Consider the following 15,784-nt stretch of genomic DNA (forward strand, 5'->3'; position numbering starts at 1 on the left):
GCTCCATTTTCCTTTTTACTTAGCGTGCATTTCAAATTAACGCTACAGACAAATCAGACTAATGATGATAAAAAAACATTTAATGTCAGAACATTTGAATAGAATTCAGTAAAGCCACAATCTTTCGCTATGAGGAAAAATACACACATTAATGACTGTTGAAAAAAGAATCGGCATATTTGTATTTAATTTCTGTTTTACAGGCATTTTATCATGGAATGCTGGACTTTGTAGTTCTGGAATATTTAAAGCTTCACCACAACCCGCTTTCTGACTTGTCGTCTCTGCACCATCTCCATAGAAACTGTGGCTTCGTATAACGGCACAGGGTTTTCCAACAGTGGCCTAGAAAAGATTTAAATCGTTACGTAAATGTTGAAATCATCATGTATATCTGTGTATTTTTATATGTATCACTTTTAGGTGGGTGAAATACCACATACACTATACGTATTTAGGTTTACTAACAAAACGGTAACATGACTTGTAGAAATGTTCTCATGGTTCAAGAATAACATTCTTAGCACAAATCTGAAATTTACTGCAGAAGACACTCAGTGTTAGAAGTACGACTAATGCTTGCACTAGATACAAGAAAGATGTACTGCCATGTAATTCATTTATTCTCAGGCTTATATTCTCATAATGTATTGATTTTTCATTCATTCATCTTCTACCGCTTATCCAAACTACCTCGGGTCACGGGGAGCCTGTGCCTATCTCAGGCGTCATCGGGCATCAAGGCAGGATACACCCTGGAAGGAGTGCCAAACCATCGTAGGGCGCACACACACACTCATTCACTCACGCAATCACACACTAGGGACAATTTTCCAGAGATGCCAATCAACCTACCATGCATGTCTTTGGACCGGGGGAGGAAGCCGGAGTACCCGGAGGAAACCCCCAAGGCACGGGGAGAACATGCAAACTCCACACACACAAGGTGGAGGCGGGAATCGAACCCTGACCATGGAGGTGTGAGGCGAACGTGCTAACCACTAAGCCACCGTGCCCCCCATGTATTGATTTTAATCTTACCTAAAAATCCCTGCTGATAGCTTCTCCACCACGTCCTTCATTATATCTGAGAGAAAACACTAAAGGCGAATAACCCAGTTTCGGCAGGCTGTCACATGGACACAACAGCAGCCTAACAGCCTAAGGACAGAACAGGAACTTCCTCCAGGCTCAGACATGATTAAGCCATATGCCTACTGTAAGCTCATTACCAGTACAATAACTGCAAAGTGGGTTTTCTCCATAGGACATAGGAGTCTGTATGGAGGATGGATCGTGGACTCATACTTATCAAGTTCTGTATGCAGATTTTCTAAACTAAGCTACAAACTATTAATAAACAGTTGAGTTACTGTATTTAATAAAGTAAAAGGTGAAATTGTTGATAGTTTATAGAGATACTTGTTTAACAATTACAGAAGGAGTCTCCAGTGTCAACACTTTTTTTTTTTTTTATAAACACAACTTAATATTTTTCTATAACAGTATGCCCTGCCATTTTTTTTATTTTTTTTATTTTTTATTAGTTACATGTCATTTAAAATATTTTTTGTAAAAATCTTTCTAGTGTTGTAATGCATCTTGTGTACCATAAAAAAAAAAAAAATTTAATACCATCCTTTAATAAAGAACACAATTTAACACACAAAAAAAGTCTCTAGGAAAATATATAAAATATATAAAAGTTTATAGAACTATATTTATATGAGTACAAGGTTAAATATAAGACATTGAGTAAATCATTTTGAGGCTAAAAAAGGTAATAAAGAAGGTGACAATCATATCAGTGGTTTTATAGGGGCCAGATCAAATTGAATAAAAGGTTTTAACCGCACAATGGCCCAAGTTCTTTCATAAGGATACGGAGATATCGGCCCTGTCTGGCTCTAGATGCTTCCCACACTTCTTCATTTAGAAAGGAGATGGAGGCGGCTTTCAAGAAGAGAGAGCGACTGTCTGGAGGATCCAGCTGAAGAGAACAAACGGTGATAAAAACTTATTATAAACAAAGAGGTATTATATCAGCTGATTGATATTGGCACTGCTTCAGTAATATTGGTTTAATTAGTCACCTGCAAGTTGTCTTCAATAGTGACCCAATGACCCCCAACTGCAAGAAGAGAAATGATGTCGTGCTTGTGTGGGAGATGTTTCTTGACCTCAGGTTCCTCTTCGTAAAGTCTCACTGGTTGGAAAGTAAAACACATAGATGTTTGGGACAGCAGCTTGTTCCTTGTCAAATGCTACACAGCTCAGAGGAAGCCTTGGTTTAAGTCCATTTCCAAACACAAAATAAAATGATCGGGAAATATCTAATCTAATAATAAATCTTCAACTAGACTAGACTTTAAACTAAAATTAAACAATATACATATTTTGTAAACATTACATTCTCAACAAAATGGATGAGGTCTGAACCTTACCTCCTGCATCAATCACTATGTCCACCCCAAGTCCACCAGTCTCTTCCAGGCAGGAGTCCACGAGGTCCGCTTTTGAGTCCCAGACTCCAATCACCCTGGCTTTATTATTATTTTAAAAAGAAAATGTGCAATTAAGTGAGTAAAAGTGATAAATCTATTCAACATTATGTCCATAAATCTAACAATATTATCACTGACACTTCCCCATCTCTAAGATTAATAAGAGTGTGAAATCAAGCAGTCGGTTCATTAACCACTCACCTACAAGCGATTCCAGCACACCTTGTTCAAGTGCCAGGAATCACATAGTGAAAGCGAGGACAGAGATCAGAAGATAGGCAAAAGTAAAGTGTGAAAGACACACTGATAAAGGCAGTAAGGACAGCCAATGAAGGAGTATCTTTGTTAGAATCAAAGCATAACAGAATTATGTTTAACCTTCTTACCTACACTCGGTCGAAGCTGTTCCAGAAACTTCTGGTCATCAGGGGATATGGCAGTAGCAAGGACTTTCACCCCGTGGTAATGAGCTAGCTGGATGGTCAAGACTCCAAACGACTGCATAAAACACATGCAAAGTTAATTGAACAAAACCTACACCGATTCTCATCAATTTGTACTGAAACACTACATGTTTTTAATACAGCTTTAATCATCTTATAGAGGAGTGGTACGATTATATTAGTTCAAAAGAATATACATTTAATAAGAGGTCTAACAGAGAGTTTTCAAATAAAAACGTAATAATAGAGTGAAAGATTAGATATAAAAAATAATTGTCTAAGTAACCGAATGAGTTACATTGTACAGTTTATTATTTTAACTGTAGATTGTTTTACAGGGTGATATGAACCTAGTGCTGCAGAGGAGTTAGAGCTGCAGTTTAACAACACGACCTGTTATAATTGCTCACTTCTTAGTTATTCTTCAAAAAGATTCACTTAATTTAACCCAGATCCCAGAAAGCACTTATTTGCAAATCAGATCCTTTACTTATACATATATTTAGATCTTTAATATACTGTATTGTTTTTTCCACAGTTTTTTGACTGAAGTTCTATTCTAACACTTTCCTTCAGGCTGTTTTTTTTTTTTTTAAACAGTGGCTTAGCGGTTAGCACGGCTACTTCACACATCCAGGGCTGGGGCTTCTCCCCCTCTCCTCAGCCCTTTCCTCCCCCTAACTGCCCCAGTTGTAGGCTGACTGGCATCTCTTAATTTGGTCATAGTGCAAGTCTGGGCCCTGTTATGGGTTGGCACCTTGTCTAAGTCCCCTGGGAAAGGCACCAGGTTCCCTGTGACCTTTATAAGGACAGAAAATGGATGGATGGATGGATGGATGGATGGATGGTTTTACCCCTGAAACTACTTTCCTGTAACCCTGAGCAACCAGTGTAAGTAAACTGTTTAATTTAAACCTTTGTAGACAAGACTAGAGTTTCTGACAATATTACTTTTGTCTGTCTTATAAAAATATAAATATAGAAATGGAATAGAAAATATGACTAAAGTTAATCTGATCTTGCGGAGCTTCAAAAACTCATGACCATAAAGGCTAATAAGCATTTTGTAGCTTTTAACTATAATTACATTGTAGTTTCAAAGGATCTGACTATTACCACCCATTAAGTTTGTTCTTGGTAAATGCTTAAATCACATATCTTTTGTATCACGCCAACATCTGAAGCAACGTTGCCAGCGAATTTAAGTTGAGCCTGAATCCCTAAAATCTTTGACGTTATTTCTGTCAGGTTGATTTAAACATGCATGCTGGAAATAACACAATGAGCTTCATGGAGAGCAGATTAAACACACCCACACAGCCATGGTGCAGGTGCACACTGTAAGGAACATTTACTATTGTTTTTCCTCTTTGTATTCTCTTCTTTATTACTCTTCTCATTGTTCTGGTTTTGTTTTTGCTTATCTCACATTATATCTTTTTAAAAAAAATTTTGTACTTTTCTTTTTTATCCTCTTTGTGTTTCTACTGATCCGATTCTCCCTGAATTTATCGGTTTACTTATTTTATTTTTGATTATTTTACCTTTCATTTCTTCCATCAGTCATTATTTTTAGTTAATTGCAAGCATGATGTAGTTTCTGTATGAACTCCATCTTGTAAAACTTACACTTGCTCCATCCAGTAAAAGCAGCGTTTGTCCCACCGCCATGCGGGCCAGAGTGTGTAGCGCTGTATAGGCCTTGAGACCGTCCTTAAGCGCCCCAGCAGCTTCGAACCAGCTAACCTTCTCAGGTTTCTGAACTGTCCAAACACACACCCACACACTATTGTAAGTCATACAATAGTGATTTAAAACACTAACAGCACGGTGCAACTAAATACTTCTCCGATCAATGTCAATAGTTGTGGTTTGTCACTGGAATGACCTAAATTATATTCATCCATAAGGACAACATCGCAAAGGCCAGACATCTCAGCATCCAGGGGAAGAATTCCTGAAAATATATTTGAACATTGATTTTACAAAAATAGTCATGTTTTTTTTTTGTCATACTCATTGCAGAATTCATAGTCATGCATTTGCCAATCATAAAGTTCCTACCTACAACTTCATCATCAGGATGGAAGAAGGTCACTTTTGGCCCCACTGAATAGTTGATAAGGGGTAAAACTTTTAGATTGAAATGACAAGAAATGTTTATGCGTGATTCGACAAAATTTGAAGGTGAGATTAAAAATGTAACCTTGGAGCACGATTCCTGCTATCTCTCGACCGACAGGAATGTGTTCCCTCTGCAGCTTTAAATCCTCACACAGCTGAAAAACAGACCAGTGTGTTTGTGTTTGTGTGGCCTACACATTAAAATCTGGGGGAAAGTGTCATGCCACGGCAGACTGACCGAGTGAACACTTACCTTAATGTCCACAGGACTAAGCGAACAGCCTTTGACTTGAACTTTGACCTGATGATCACCAACAGTTGCAGCTATACTCTGTTAAGAAAGACAGCAGAAACAAAAAAAATAGTTTAATAATTACTACTAATACAGGAACTGCATAATTATTGGCTATTGTAGCAGGTAAAACTGTTTTGTTGATGGTCTCCAGTTTTTCTTACAGAGTGCAGGCTATTTGTATATATATTTTTTGTCCATGCAATATGTATGTATGTGCTTATATTGAAAGCTAATTGCATTATGCAAACAACTGCATTGATAAGTGACTAGTCTTAGTTATATAAGTACTGTTCCGAACAGTATTTTGAATCGTATTTTGAATGAAAATGTTAATTGCATTAATTACATTAACACCTTTATCATGTTCTGATCCACTTCATAAATACATGTTCAAATCCATTCAGACAAAAGGTATGATAATGAGCCTTTATATGAAAAGTAACACCTCCTAGATTGCAAAGCTACAAGCACACTCCAGTACTGAAGTAAAGTATTGCTTAGATCCGTGATTAGACAATGATTGCTTTTCAGTGTAGCTTGGATTCTATACAATGATGGAAGTGAAGCACAATACAGAGGGATTAATTACATTCATATTTGATGTGAGAAATCAAGCTCTTAATAATTCTATTTTATTGAAGAGATCTGCCAACATAAGAGCAATGCATTGAAGGTTTTGCTTTCCAGTGTTGCACGTTTTCTTCATGCTGCTGAAAAGCAATATGTGATTGTCCTTTTTTAAAGTCAGGACTAAACAAAGACGATGTATGAATGCCTTGTCATTTTAATTAATGAATATGTTTAATAATCATAATCGTTTTCTAATTTCAATAGCATGATCAAAGTAAATAGTCACCCAAATAACATCTGGTCATAAAGTTTTGGTCACTTTCTATCCTCTCTAAGAAGAATAAGGCTGACATTATGCATAGTGACAGATTTCACAGTCAGTACTTGTATAAAAGTATACAAAATGTTCACCTGATAAAGTGGTATGTTCTAATGTGAAACTTATGCACAAGGGCTTTTCAATACTCACTGTCTCCTGTATAATAAACTTCAGCTCCTTAGCTTCATCCAGCTTGCAGTACAGACCTTTCATCCTGGATTTCTAGCAAAAGATTGAAAAGGTTCTGTGAGAAACAACAGTTAATCCAATTAATCTGTTGAATTCTGCTCACTAAAATTGGTCTGCCAATTTTTGTAATACAATTGATCCAGCTGATAACAATTAAGTTTAGTTCAGTTACATTAGTCAGTAAAGTAAGTGTATTTTTTATTCTTCTCATTCTTTAAACAAATTGTGTCTTACATACATCTGCACTATTTTATTTATGTGTATCTATATATACCTTACTGTACTATTCTGCCTAATAGCCTTTATATTTATTCACTGCACATGTTTACATATAAACCTATATATATATTACAAGCTGTACATGTTTACATATAAACCTATATATATATTACAAGCTGTACATGTTTACATATAAACCTATATATATATTACAAGCTGTACATGTTTACATATAAACCTATATAATATATTACAAGCTGTACATGTTTACATACATACCTATATAATATATCTGCACTTGTCTATTTGCACAATTTGCCATTCTTTACACTTATGACAATAAAGTTGTATCTATCTATCTATTTATCTGTCTGTCTGACTCTCTGTCTGCCCATCCACCCAACACATCTATCTATCTATCTATCTATCTATCTATCTATCTATCTATCTGTCTGTCTGTCTGTCTGTCTGTCTACTTATCTATCTATCTATCCGTCTGTCCATCCACCCAACACATCTATCTATCTATCTATCTATCTATCTATCTATCTATCTATCTGTCTACTTATCTATCTATCCGTCTGTCCATCCACCCAACACATCTATCTATCTATCTATCTATCTATCTATCTATCTATCTATCTATCTGTCTACTTATCTATCTATCTATCCGTCTGTCCATCCACCCAACACATCTATCTATCTATCTATCTATCTATCTATCTATCTGTCTACTTATCTATCTATCTATCCGTCTGTCCATCCACCCAACACATCTATCTATCTATCTATCTATCTATCTATCTATCTATCTATCTGTCTGTCTGTCTGTCTGTCTACTTATCTATCTATCTATCCGTCTGTCCATCCACCCAACACATCTATCTATCTATCTATCTATCTATCTATCTATCTATCTATCTGTCTGTCTGTCTACTTATCTATCTATCCATCCGTCTGTCCATCCACCCAACACATCTAACTATCTCTCTATTTGTCTCTCTCTATCTAAACATTGCTCTGATGCATGAGATTTCCAGGAAACGATTTAATAAACATAGATTTACATTCCAAATAAGACCTTCAGTTAAAATTAAATGTAAAAGTCCCGAATTAATCCGCGACACCTTTATGTCCTTAGGAGTATAACATAACTAGATCATGTATAAGTGCACTACAAATCATCCATCTGGGACACAGCCATTTGGGACACAGCCATTTGGGACACAGCCTGAGTGTTGATGAACCGTTAAACAGCTAAAACGGCTAACAGACGTGACGAATCGCACAACTGACTGTCGAATCGCTGTAACAAACACCAAGCGTTGGCAGATCTACATATTTACTGAACACCACGAGCACAGACGCTTTGTAAACACAGCTGTACCTTTTTCTCCCAAAGATACCCCTCTATTTCCCTTCCTGGGTGACGGGAACGCCTCCGTTTGACGTCATCATCCCGCGGCATCTCGCGATACTTGGGGAAATTCCTACATTGCGTAGTGAAGCCATCCGGCGGCTGCAGGGCAGAGAGCAGCGAGTAGGAGAAAAAAAAAAAACAACATAATAATCACCAATTATAAAGATCTGCTTTGATCCTGCGTATGATTCGGTTAATTCCCACCATTAGCAGCTGATATAAGATGGAAAATAAACGATGAGGTAAGAGAAACGTTCACTTCACGGGTCGCGTATCCTGTGTTTTATTTATTTATTTAATTTCTCCTTAGCTACCGCCTTAGCTACCATCTCCGTGGTGGCGCTCGCGCTGCGTAACACAGCTACGGCTAATGCTCATGTTAATGCTAATTCTGCATACTTACTCACTGAATAGTGAGGATTTGGACGTGAGAGATTTGTGCTCGCTTTTTTTTTTTTATCAGCAATATAAAGCTGATTCGAGACGAAAATAAACGTAAACACAATCCCGAGTGTGTTAAGTGATCGAAGCTGCTAACGTTAGCTAAAAGAGCTGCGTGTTGTTTTTTTTTTTCACGTTAAGATCATGATCATTAACGTGTAGGCTTGGGAAATGTTCCAGAGACGTGTTGTTTGCTGTAATGTTGAAGGCTGTCTGTGTGTTAGCTGTGACCTTAGCTGGGATTCCAGCTAACTCACTACCTAGCGGCTAATACACCAATGAGACACCAATGAGACACCAATGAGACACCAATGAGACACCAGTGAGACACCAGTGAGACACCAGTGAGACACCAGTGAGACACCAGTGAGACACCACAGCACTTCTAACTACATTCATCATATCATATCAACGCCCATGCTGAAGCAGTCAAGTACATGCTATGAATAATGACGGGCTGGTGACAGTTCCAGTAAAACATGCAGCTGATTAAGAGTCTGTGTGACTTGTTTTGCACTGTATTGTGTTCTGCTGAATGAAAGTTTTCAGTCATTTCAGTCATTTACATTTCCAGCCGCTTTCTCTTACTTACTTACATTTTCTCTGAGCATGAAGGTGGATGTGGGACTCGAACTCGCAACCTTACGACCGATAGACCGGCACCTTGACCCCTAGGCTACGACATCCCAAAGTTAGTTTTGTGTGTAATGCTGTCAGGATCAGATTATGCTTGGGAATCTGTCTGAACATCGAGAACTTTCAAGCTGTACTACTCAAGCTCCAGTAATCAAAATTGTTCATTCCTTACCTCGATAAATGACCTGGAAGACATTTAAAACGTGTGTGACGCTGTGAAAACCCGTTCGAAATCCGTTCATGTTCCTACTGCCAGTCGATTTATAGACACTGTAGCATTGTGAGCATCGGTGAGAATGGGCTCAAGGACTACATCAAAACATTTAAATATCAAACCCACTGAACTGTTAGACACCTAATCTTGTGTGAAAAGAGTAATGAACCTTTAAAGTTTATTTTACATGCTGTCTCTTGCAAAGGTTGGGCATATTGGTACATACTAATGAAGGCAACAACACTGATATGTAGTGTGTAGGATGTTTTGGAAATCACCATCATGCTGCTACTTTGAATTTGCTGTGAAAACTTTCTAAAACTATAAATATCACAATTTCAAGGTGTAATTCAACCGTTTAAGAAAAATATGACCAGTTACAGGAAAATACTAATCATTAATGCATTATGGAAAAGTGTCTTTAGATATGTAACCAGAAACAAGATCACACTGTGTTATAGCTTTCTTTCGAAAGATATTTTTGAGTTTTACAGTGCCTCTATCGCTCTTTATTCATCCATCCATCCATCCAGCCATCCATCTATTTTCTGTAGCGTTTATCCTACACAGGGTCATCAGGGGTTTCGAGTCTGTCCTAGAAGACTTGGGGCATAAGGCAGGGGACACACCGGATGAGGTGCCAACCTATCGCAGGGTACAGTACAGTCTATTTAGTCATGTGAATCAGCCTATGACACACACGTCTTTGGACTGGGGGAAGAAACTAGAGTACCTGGAGGAATTTCTGAAACACGGGGAGAACATTTAAACTCCAAACACCAAGAGCAGAGGTGGGACTCAACCCCAGAGGTGTGAGGCAAATGTGCTAATCACTAACCACTGTTTCATGCAAAAACATTTGACTAGCGCAGCCGTGTGCAGCACAACTTAACGAAAAGTCCACAATGCCGTGTCGTACTGTGTGTTTGATGGCTATGGTTTTATGGTGAATTTAAGAAGCTGCTCTGCAAAACCAAACCAAAGGGCTTTCAGCGCCTTCGCATCCCCTTTGCCGAGAAATAAAGATCCCTGTAGTATAATGTGATAGAAAATTTTTAGATGAGAAATATTTCTTGTACATATTTGTACATCAGATTGAGCAGTGAGGTAAGCGTCTGCTTATACACAGTGACTCACTGTGCCTCTAACAAGCCTCTGTCTGATCCTAAAGGTGTTCATGTGACCATTTGATTTCATGATCCATTAACCATGTAAATAAAATCACTTTATTACGCTGATATGGAAACGGTCAGATTAAAACCACAGTTAAGTTATTTCACACTCTAATGTGTACTGTGGATTATGAGTTGTGTGTTAGTAGCTTTGAGTATTGGTTGGTTCCCTAAAGTCACATAAAAATGACTTTAAGACAGATTATGTCCTGTGTTCATATACATGGTATAAAGCAACAGATTAGATTGGAAAGCAAATTTGTTCCCATAAAAATCCAGTGGTTGTCATTCCCTGTAATGCAGCTCCATATTATCTCCCTCTTTATTGTACCTATTTAATAGCCTGCTAGCTCATCTGTCATTATTTGTGTTCGTGATCACCATCAATCATGAGCTTTATTCAGATTCAGTGTCATGTAGCGCAGTAATATTTAGTCCAGTTTGAATTTTTACACTTAATCTAGTTACCCATTTCTTGGCATATTTCTTGCTATGTACAACATAGATAAACATTTCCATCAATCTGTTTTTTGTATTTAAGTAAAAGGTTTTATGTATTTGTTTTTGTTGATGTCATAACCTTGAATTTGAACAGAAACCAACTGCATACTGCTGTAAGTGACGAGTAATCCTTATCTAAAATTTTAGTGTGACAGACCAAGCTTCAGATAAATAATCCACGTTTTTGCCCTTGTATTCATCTCAGTATATTGTAACCTTCAGTGATAAGTAATACTGGAAATCAAATTCTTTACATTTCCAGCTTTATTTTCAAAATACACCCATTCAGCCTCATGCTATAATGAAAGTGGGAGTGACGTGACATACAGCTAAGTACGGTGACCCATACTCAGAATTCGTTCTCTGCATTTAACCCATCCAAAGTGAACACACACTCACACCGTGAACACACATAGTGTAATCGTGCAAGGTGAGTTGTTTGGTTCTGCGATAAACAGAATATAATCGCGGAATATGAATTTTCTCTGGGATCAATAAAGCGTCCGTCCATCCGTCCATCCACTGCCAGTGAAACTGTAGCGTTGCGTTAAAAAAAGAAAAAATGTTTGGTTCTTTTATGTCGAAAAAATAAGCACTGAAATGAAAAAAATATGCTATCGATTACGATTTTAAGTGTCATTAGCTACTTAATTCTCAAAAAATATATAAATAATGCTATTAAAATATAGAACATGTTTCATGGTATCACGATATTGAAATCCTCTATATCATTGGCAGAACGTGTTGCTTCATTGTCTATAAAAAAAAGTTTTTTTCTGTATTAATAACTCATTCCGGGGGGCACGGTGGCATAGTGGTTAGCACGTTCGCCTCACACCTCCAGGGTCGGGGTTCGATTCCCGCCTCCGCCTTGTGTGTGTGGAGTTTGCATGTTCTCCCCGTGCCTCGGGGGTTTCCTCCGGGTACTCCGGTTTCCTCCCCCGGTCCAAAGACATGCATGGTAGGTTGATTGGCATCTCTGGAAAAATTGTTCCTAGTGTGTGATTGTGTGAGTGAATGAGAGTGTGTGTGTGTGCCCTGTGATGGGTTGGCACTCCGTCCAGGGTGTATCCTGCCTTGATGCCCGATGACGCCTGAGATAGGCACAGGCTCCCCGTGAAACAAGGTAGTTCGGATAAGCGGTAGAAGATGAATGAATGAATGAATGAATAACTCATTCCCAGAACAGGAAAACTTTCAGTGCTTTCTGGTTCCTTGGTATGATGACAAGCTGTGTTTTTCTCTCTTTTGGAAAAGGAAAGTGTTAATCAAGGAATGTTCATTTTTTTTAGCTGCTATAACAATAAGTGAGAGCAGGAACTGCCTTTTCGCTAACATAAAGATTTCACGGTTAAAGCTATAAACGTATTTAAAAAAAAATCTAAATGGTTGGCAAGTTGCTTGGGTATAAGATGAGGAAAAACACTTAGGGAACACATTACCTCGTTTCTTCTAACAGAATGTCTTGAAGTGATTTATTCTTTACATAAGCCCTGATCGATGGACGCAGACTGAAACGCATTTGAATTAGCGTTTGGAAAAAATATCGTTCAGCTCTAACGCCATTGTGAAACTGTGACACTGTAACCAGTTTATTGGATTAAAGGTCCTGTTTCAGACCAGCGAGGCTTTTTCAAGCCCCATCTGTCTGAGAGTGTAACCCTGGGGAAAGCAGCTTGCTCAACGTCCTAGGACTTTGCTGAAAGGTACAGGTCCTTATCTCTTGTAGGCTTATTTTCCTCTCTTCTCATTCCTACCCCCTGCTCATCCCGTGCAATATTCAGCATCCCTGTGGTCTGGAAGAATAGATAAATCGGCTCTGTTTAGGTGGAATAGATGACAGAGCTGCTGTGGGGGGTGTTGGGTCTTTGTCTTTGTTCCTTGGTGCTCTGGATCAACCTCACCCTCGCTCTAAAGCATTTGTGCCTTCGAGACAGCAGATTAATGTCTCTGCCCTTTGCTTTAATAAGCTGTGTACAGTTTTAGTACACAAACCCCTAGAATCTTATATAAATCTTCACACATTCAAGTGTTTGTGCATTCAGCGGTGACTATAACCTTACTTTAACATCGTGCACAAGCAGACTTACGGCCTCATAAGGACACGGCCACATTAGATCCAGCTAATGTTTATATTGCAGCTACAGCAGACAGTAGAGGCTTTTGTGCTCATGAAAGACATGGAAGTGATACTGATCATAGTTGACAGGAAGCATAAAAGCATAAGTGTTGATTCTGCTTTCAAGGCCTTGACCCTTCTCTTGTTTAAGCATGCAAACTCGGAGTGACCAAAAGTATGTGGAGACACGATCCTGACACCAGAGATCAGTTGGATCTCTACTTAAGCGACGAACACCGATCTTTCAAAAGACGATCGCTTAATCTGAGACGACGGTGGTGGTGGTGGTGGTGGTGGAGATTCTAACACAATGCTCTAAAATTTGCTATCATGTTGAGATCTGGTAAGTGTGAAAGCCATAGCATATGACTCCTCATCATATGACTCCTCCTCTTGCCCTATAGATGGGGCAGCATGTGTTTGTCTATACTATAGACTCTATAGGCTAAAGGTCATCAGAGAAAAAGCTTGGTGTTGATTCGAGTGATGTATTAGTCTGTGAGCTACATCATAAGTTTAGCGTTACAGATTCGGTACTGTTTACATAGACTTAGACAGTTGTCAAGAGTGTGGTGAAAGATGATCTGATCGTGGCTTTGGTCTAAATGTTTTGGTGTGTATGTGGATGACAGAGAGCTGTAGGGTTGTCAAGCAGCCGTTATACATACGAATACCTGATGAATTCACTGCACCTGTTTTTGCCAAATGTAACGGAGTCATCATGTTCTTGATGGAAATTAGCATCTCTGTTGTCGTGTGTGTGTGTGTGTGTGTGTGTGTATGTGCGCACGCCAGGCATGCTGGTATGCTGAGGGTGTGTATCTTTTCAGGAAAGCTGTCTGCTCTTTAGTAACCCATCTAGGTGTCAGGTGTAGACACGTGCGTGTGTGTGTGCACACGTGTGTGTTAATGTGTACCTCACAGCTAGTCTCTCTGATATTCCACTCACAGTGCCCTAGAGTTCATTGACTCCACAATATGGCAAACCTTCTCCATCACATGACCGAGCACCGAGCGAACTCTCATTGCTCACGACGTCATTCCTAAGTTCCTGCTCAGCTCTAGTTTTATAGTTTGAATTGTCCATTCCTAGTGTTGATGCTTATCGTGCCCATAGAGTTCCTGGTTGTCATGAAAGCAAGATTTTGGACTTGATACCTAAATTATACTTTTGCCAAAAATAAATCAAAATAGTGGAAATCTTGGAAATTGTTGATGGGCAGACTGGTTTGAGGTACTTTTCTGTTCACCACTGTTGTAAAGAGTGGTTATTTACCTTATATTAACCTTCCTGTCAAATCAAACCAAACAACATTTATAATCTTCAGGTTGGATGGACTAGAAGAGCAGAAGACCACATTTAGTTTTTTCTGTCAGCTAGATACAGGAATCTGGGGCTACAGTAAGCACAGGATCACCAAAACTGCCTAGTTAAAGACGGGGAAAAATATATTGTCATTTGTTTTGGGGCAAATTTGGGTACCGCTGAATAATCAGGACTGAGGAGACAAGTTGATGGTGTCTGAGCATTACTGTCAGAAGTCCTCTGTAAAAACATACATAAATGTGATATTAGTTATAGCCTTATACTGTCTGACCCCATGCTGCAACATTATTAAGCTAAAAAATAGTACTCCTCAATCAGCATGTAAGGATGCACGGAGCAGAGGAAGTCGTAAGCAGTGTATATGTACTGTTTAATAGCATCAGGTTATAAGTAGTAACACCCTGATAACATGTAAACACTATTCCTCATATTTAGCCTTTATTAAAATTAGACTAGATGTTGAACTCATTTTCCATCTCTGTTCTGCTGTGTATCTTAATGAACTCTCTTCCTGTCTCTTGGGCTCTTGCTTTTAGTGTTACAGAATGATCTCGCTTACAGTCAGAATAAACTTTAGTACACTCCAGTCTGTTACTACTACTGTTAGTCAAGGTGTTCCTCAAGGCTCAGTACTTGGCATGCTGCTGTTTATTATTTATATGCTACCTTTGGCTCATAATAAAATTATCACTATCTCGCATTTTACTGCTGCAACGATGATAGCTATATATTTACCCCACTTTCCCTTGTATCAGGTATTCCTTACTAGAGGTGTTAACCTCATGGCATTAATTGAATCATTTTGAAAGAATAATTGTTTAAAAAAAACAACTTATCGCCAATAATGTTTTCTTTTATTTATCCATTTATGTTTCAGTGCTTATGAATGCTTACAGTGGATATCCTCCCTCTCTGGGAAAACTCCCTGCATGTAAACCAGAGCATGAAATTAGAACAGTGCTGTATGATGCTCTCAGCAACTTCTGTTTGAACACGAAGGACTCGCTGCCTTAGCAAACTGACTCTCTTTAACCTTTCCCTCAGCAATCCTGCAAACCATTAAGCCTTTTGCAAACAGGCTTTATGTTTTCACTACATATTAGCACTCAGACCATACACCCAAAAGACGAACCAATTGTTTTATCTCTCTGATATTAACCCTCACCCTGGAAGGCTCCCAGTTTGTAGGAGCTCAGAGTTATATCATCGTTCGCCCTCCGCACTACAACGTTTTTATATATACTTGGTTTGTGTACCTTATTTCATCCAGCCATTAGATTTACAATAGTTC

General features: G+C 38.5%; 3 protein-coding genes across 5 annotated transcripts in view; 1 reads left to right on the forward strand and 2 right to left on the reverse strand.

Annotated features, from left to right (window-relative positions):
* The window catches only part of cbr1 (carbonyl reductase 1), a 72,851-nt gene that overhangs the window by 10,776 nt on the left and 46,291 nt on the right, over positions 1–15,784 (reverse strand). The gene's annotated exons all lie outside the window — the stretch shown is intronic.
* cryzl1 (crystallin, zeta (quinone reductase)-like 1) lies at positions 66–8,190 on the reverse strand. 2 transcript variants are annotated; one of them, XM_060859913.1, is made up of 14 exons: positions 8,051–8,190; positions 6,406–6,477; positions 5,325–5,402; positions 5,154–5,226; positions 5,012–5,056; positions 4,836–4,904; positions 4,577–4,710; positions 2,891–3,002; positions 2,706–2,726; positions 2,445–2,543; positions 2,094–2,206; positions 1,885–1,990; positions 1,042–1,087; positions 66–345 (listed from the first exon to the last, which is right to left on the reverse strand). In XM_060859913.1, exons 1-14 carry the CDS (start codon positions 8,129–8,131, stop codon positions 246–248), a joined length of 1,149 nt encoding a protein of 382 aa, XP_060715896.1. In that variant the 5' UTR covers positions 8,132–8,190; the 3' UTR covers positions 66–245. The 2 variants fall into 2 exon arrangements, with proteins under 2 accessions (XP_060715896.1, XP_060715897.1); XM_060859914.1 differs by lacking the exon at positions 2,706–2,726 and having other exon boundaries at positions 8,051–8,189.
* itsn1 (intersectin 1 (SH3 domain protein)) overlaps positions 8,185–15,784 on the forward strand; it is a 47,435-nt gene continuing 39,835 nt past the window's right edge. For both annotated transcript variants that reach the window (XM_060859908.1, XM_060859909.1), the window contains exon 1: positions 8,185–8,325. The gene's annotated coding sequence lies outside the window, so the exon portion shown is untranslated. The remainder of the gene's footprint in view (positions 8,326–15,784) is intronic.

Source organism: Tachysurus vachellii, chromosome 24, assembly GCF_030014155.1.
Source record: "Tachysurus vachellii isolate PV-2020 chromosome 24, HZAU_Pvac_v1, whole genome shotgun sequence".
Classification (NCBI taxonomy): Eukaryota; Metazoa; Chordata; class Actinopteri; order Siluriformes; family Bagridae; genus Tachysurus; species Tachysurus vachellii.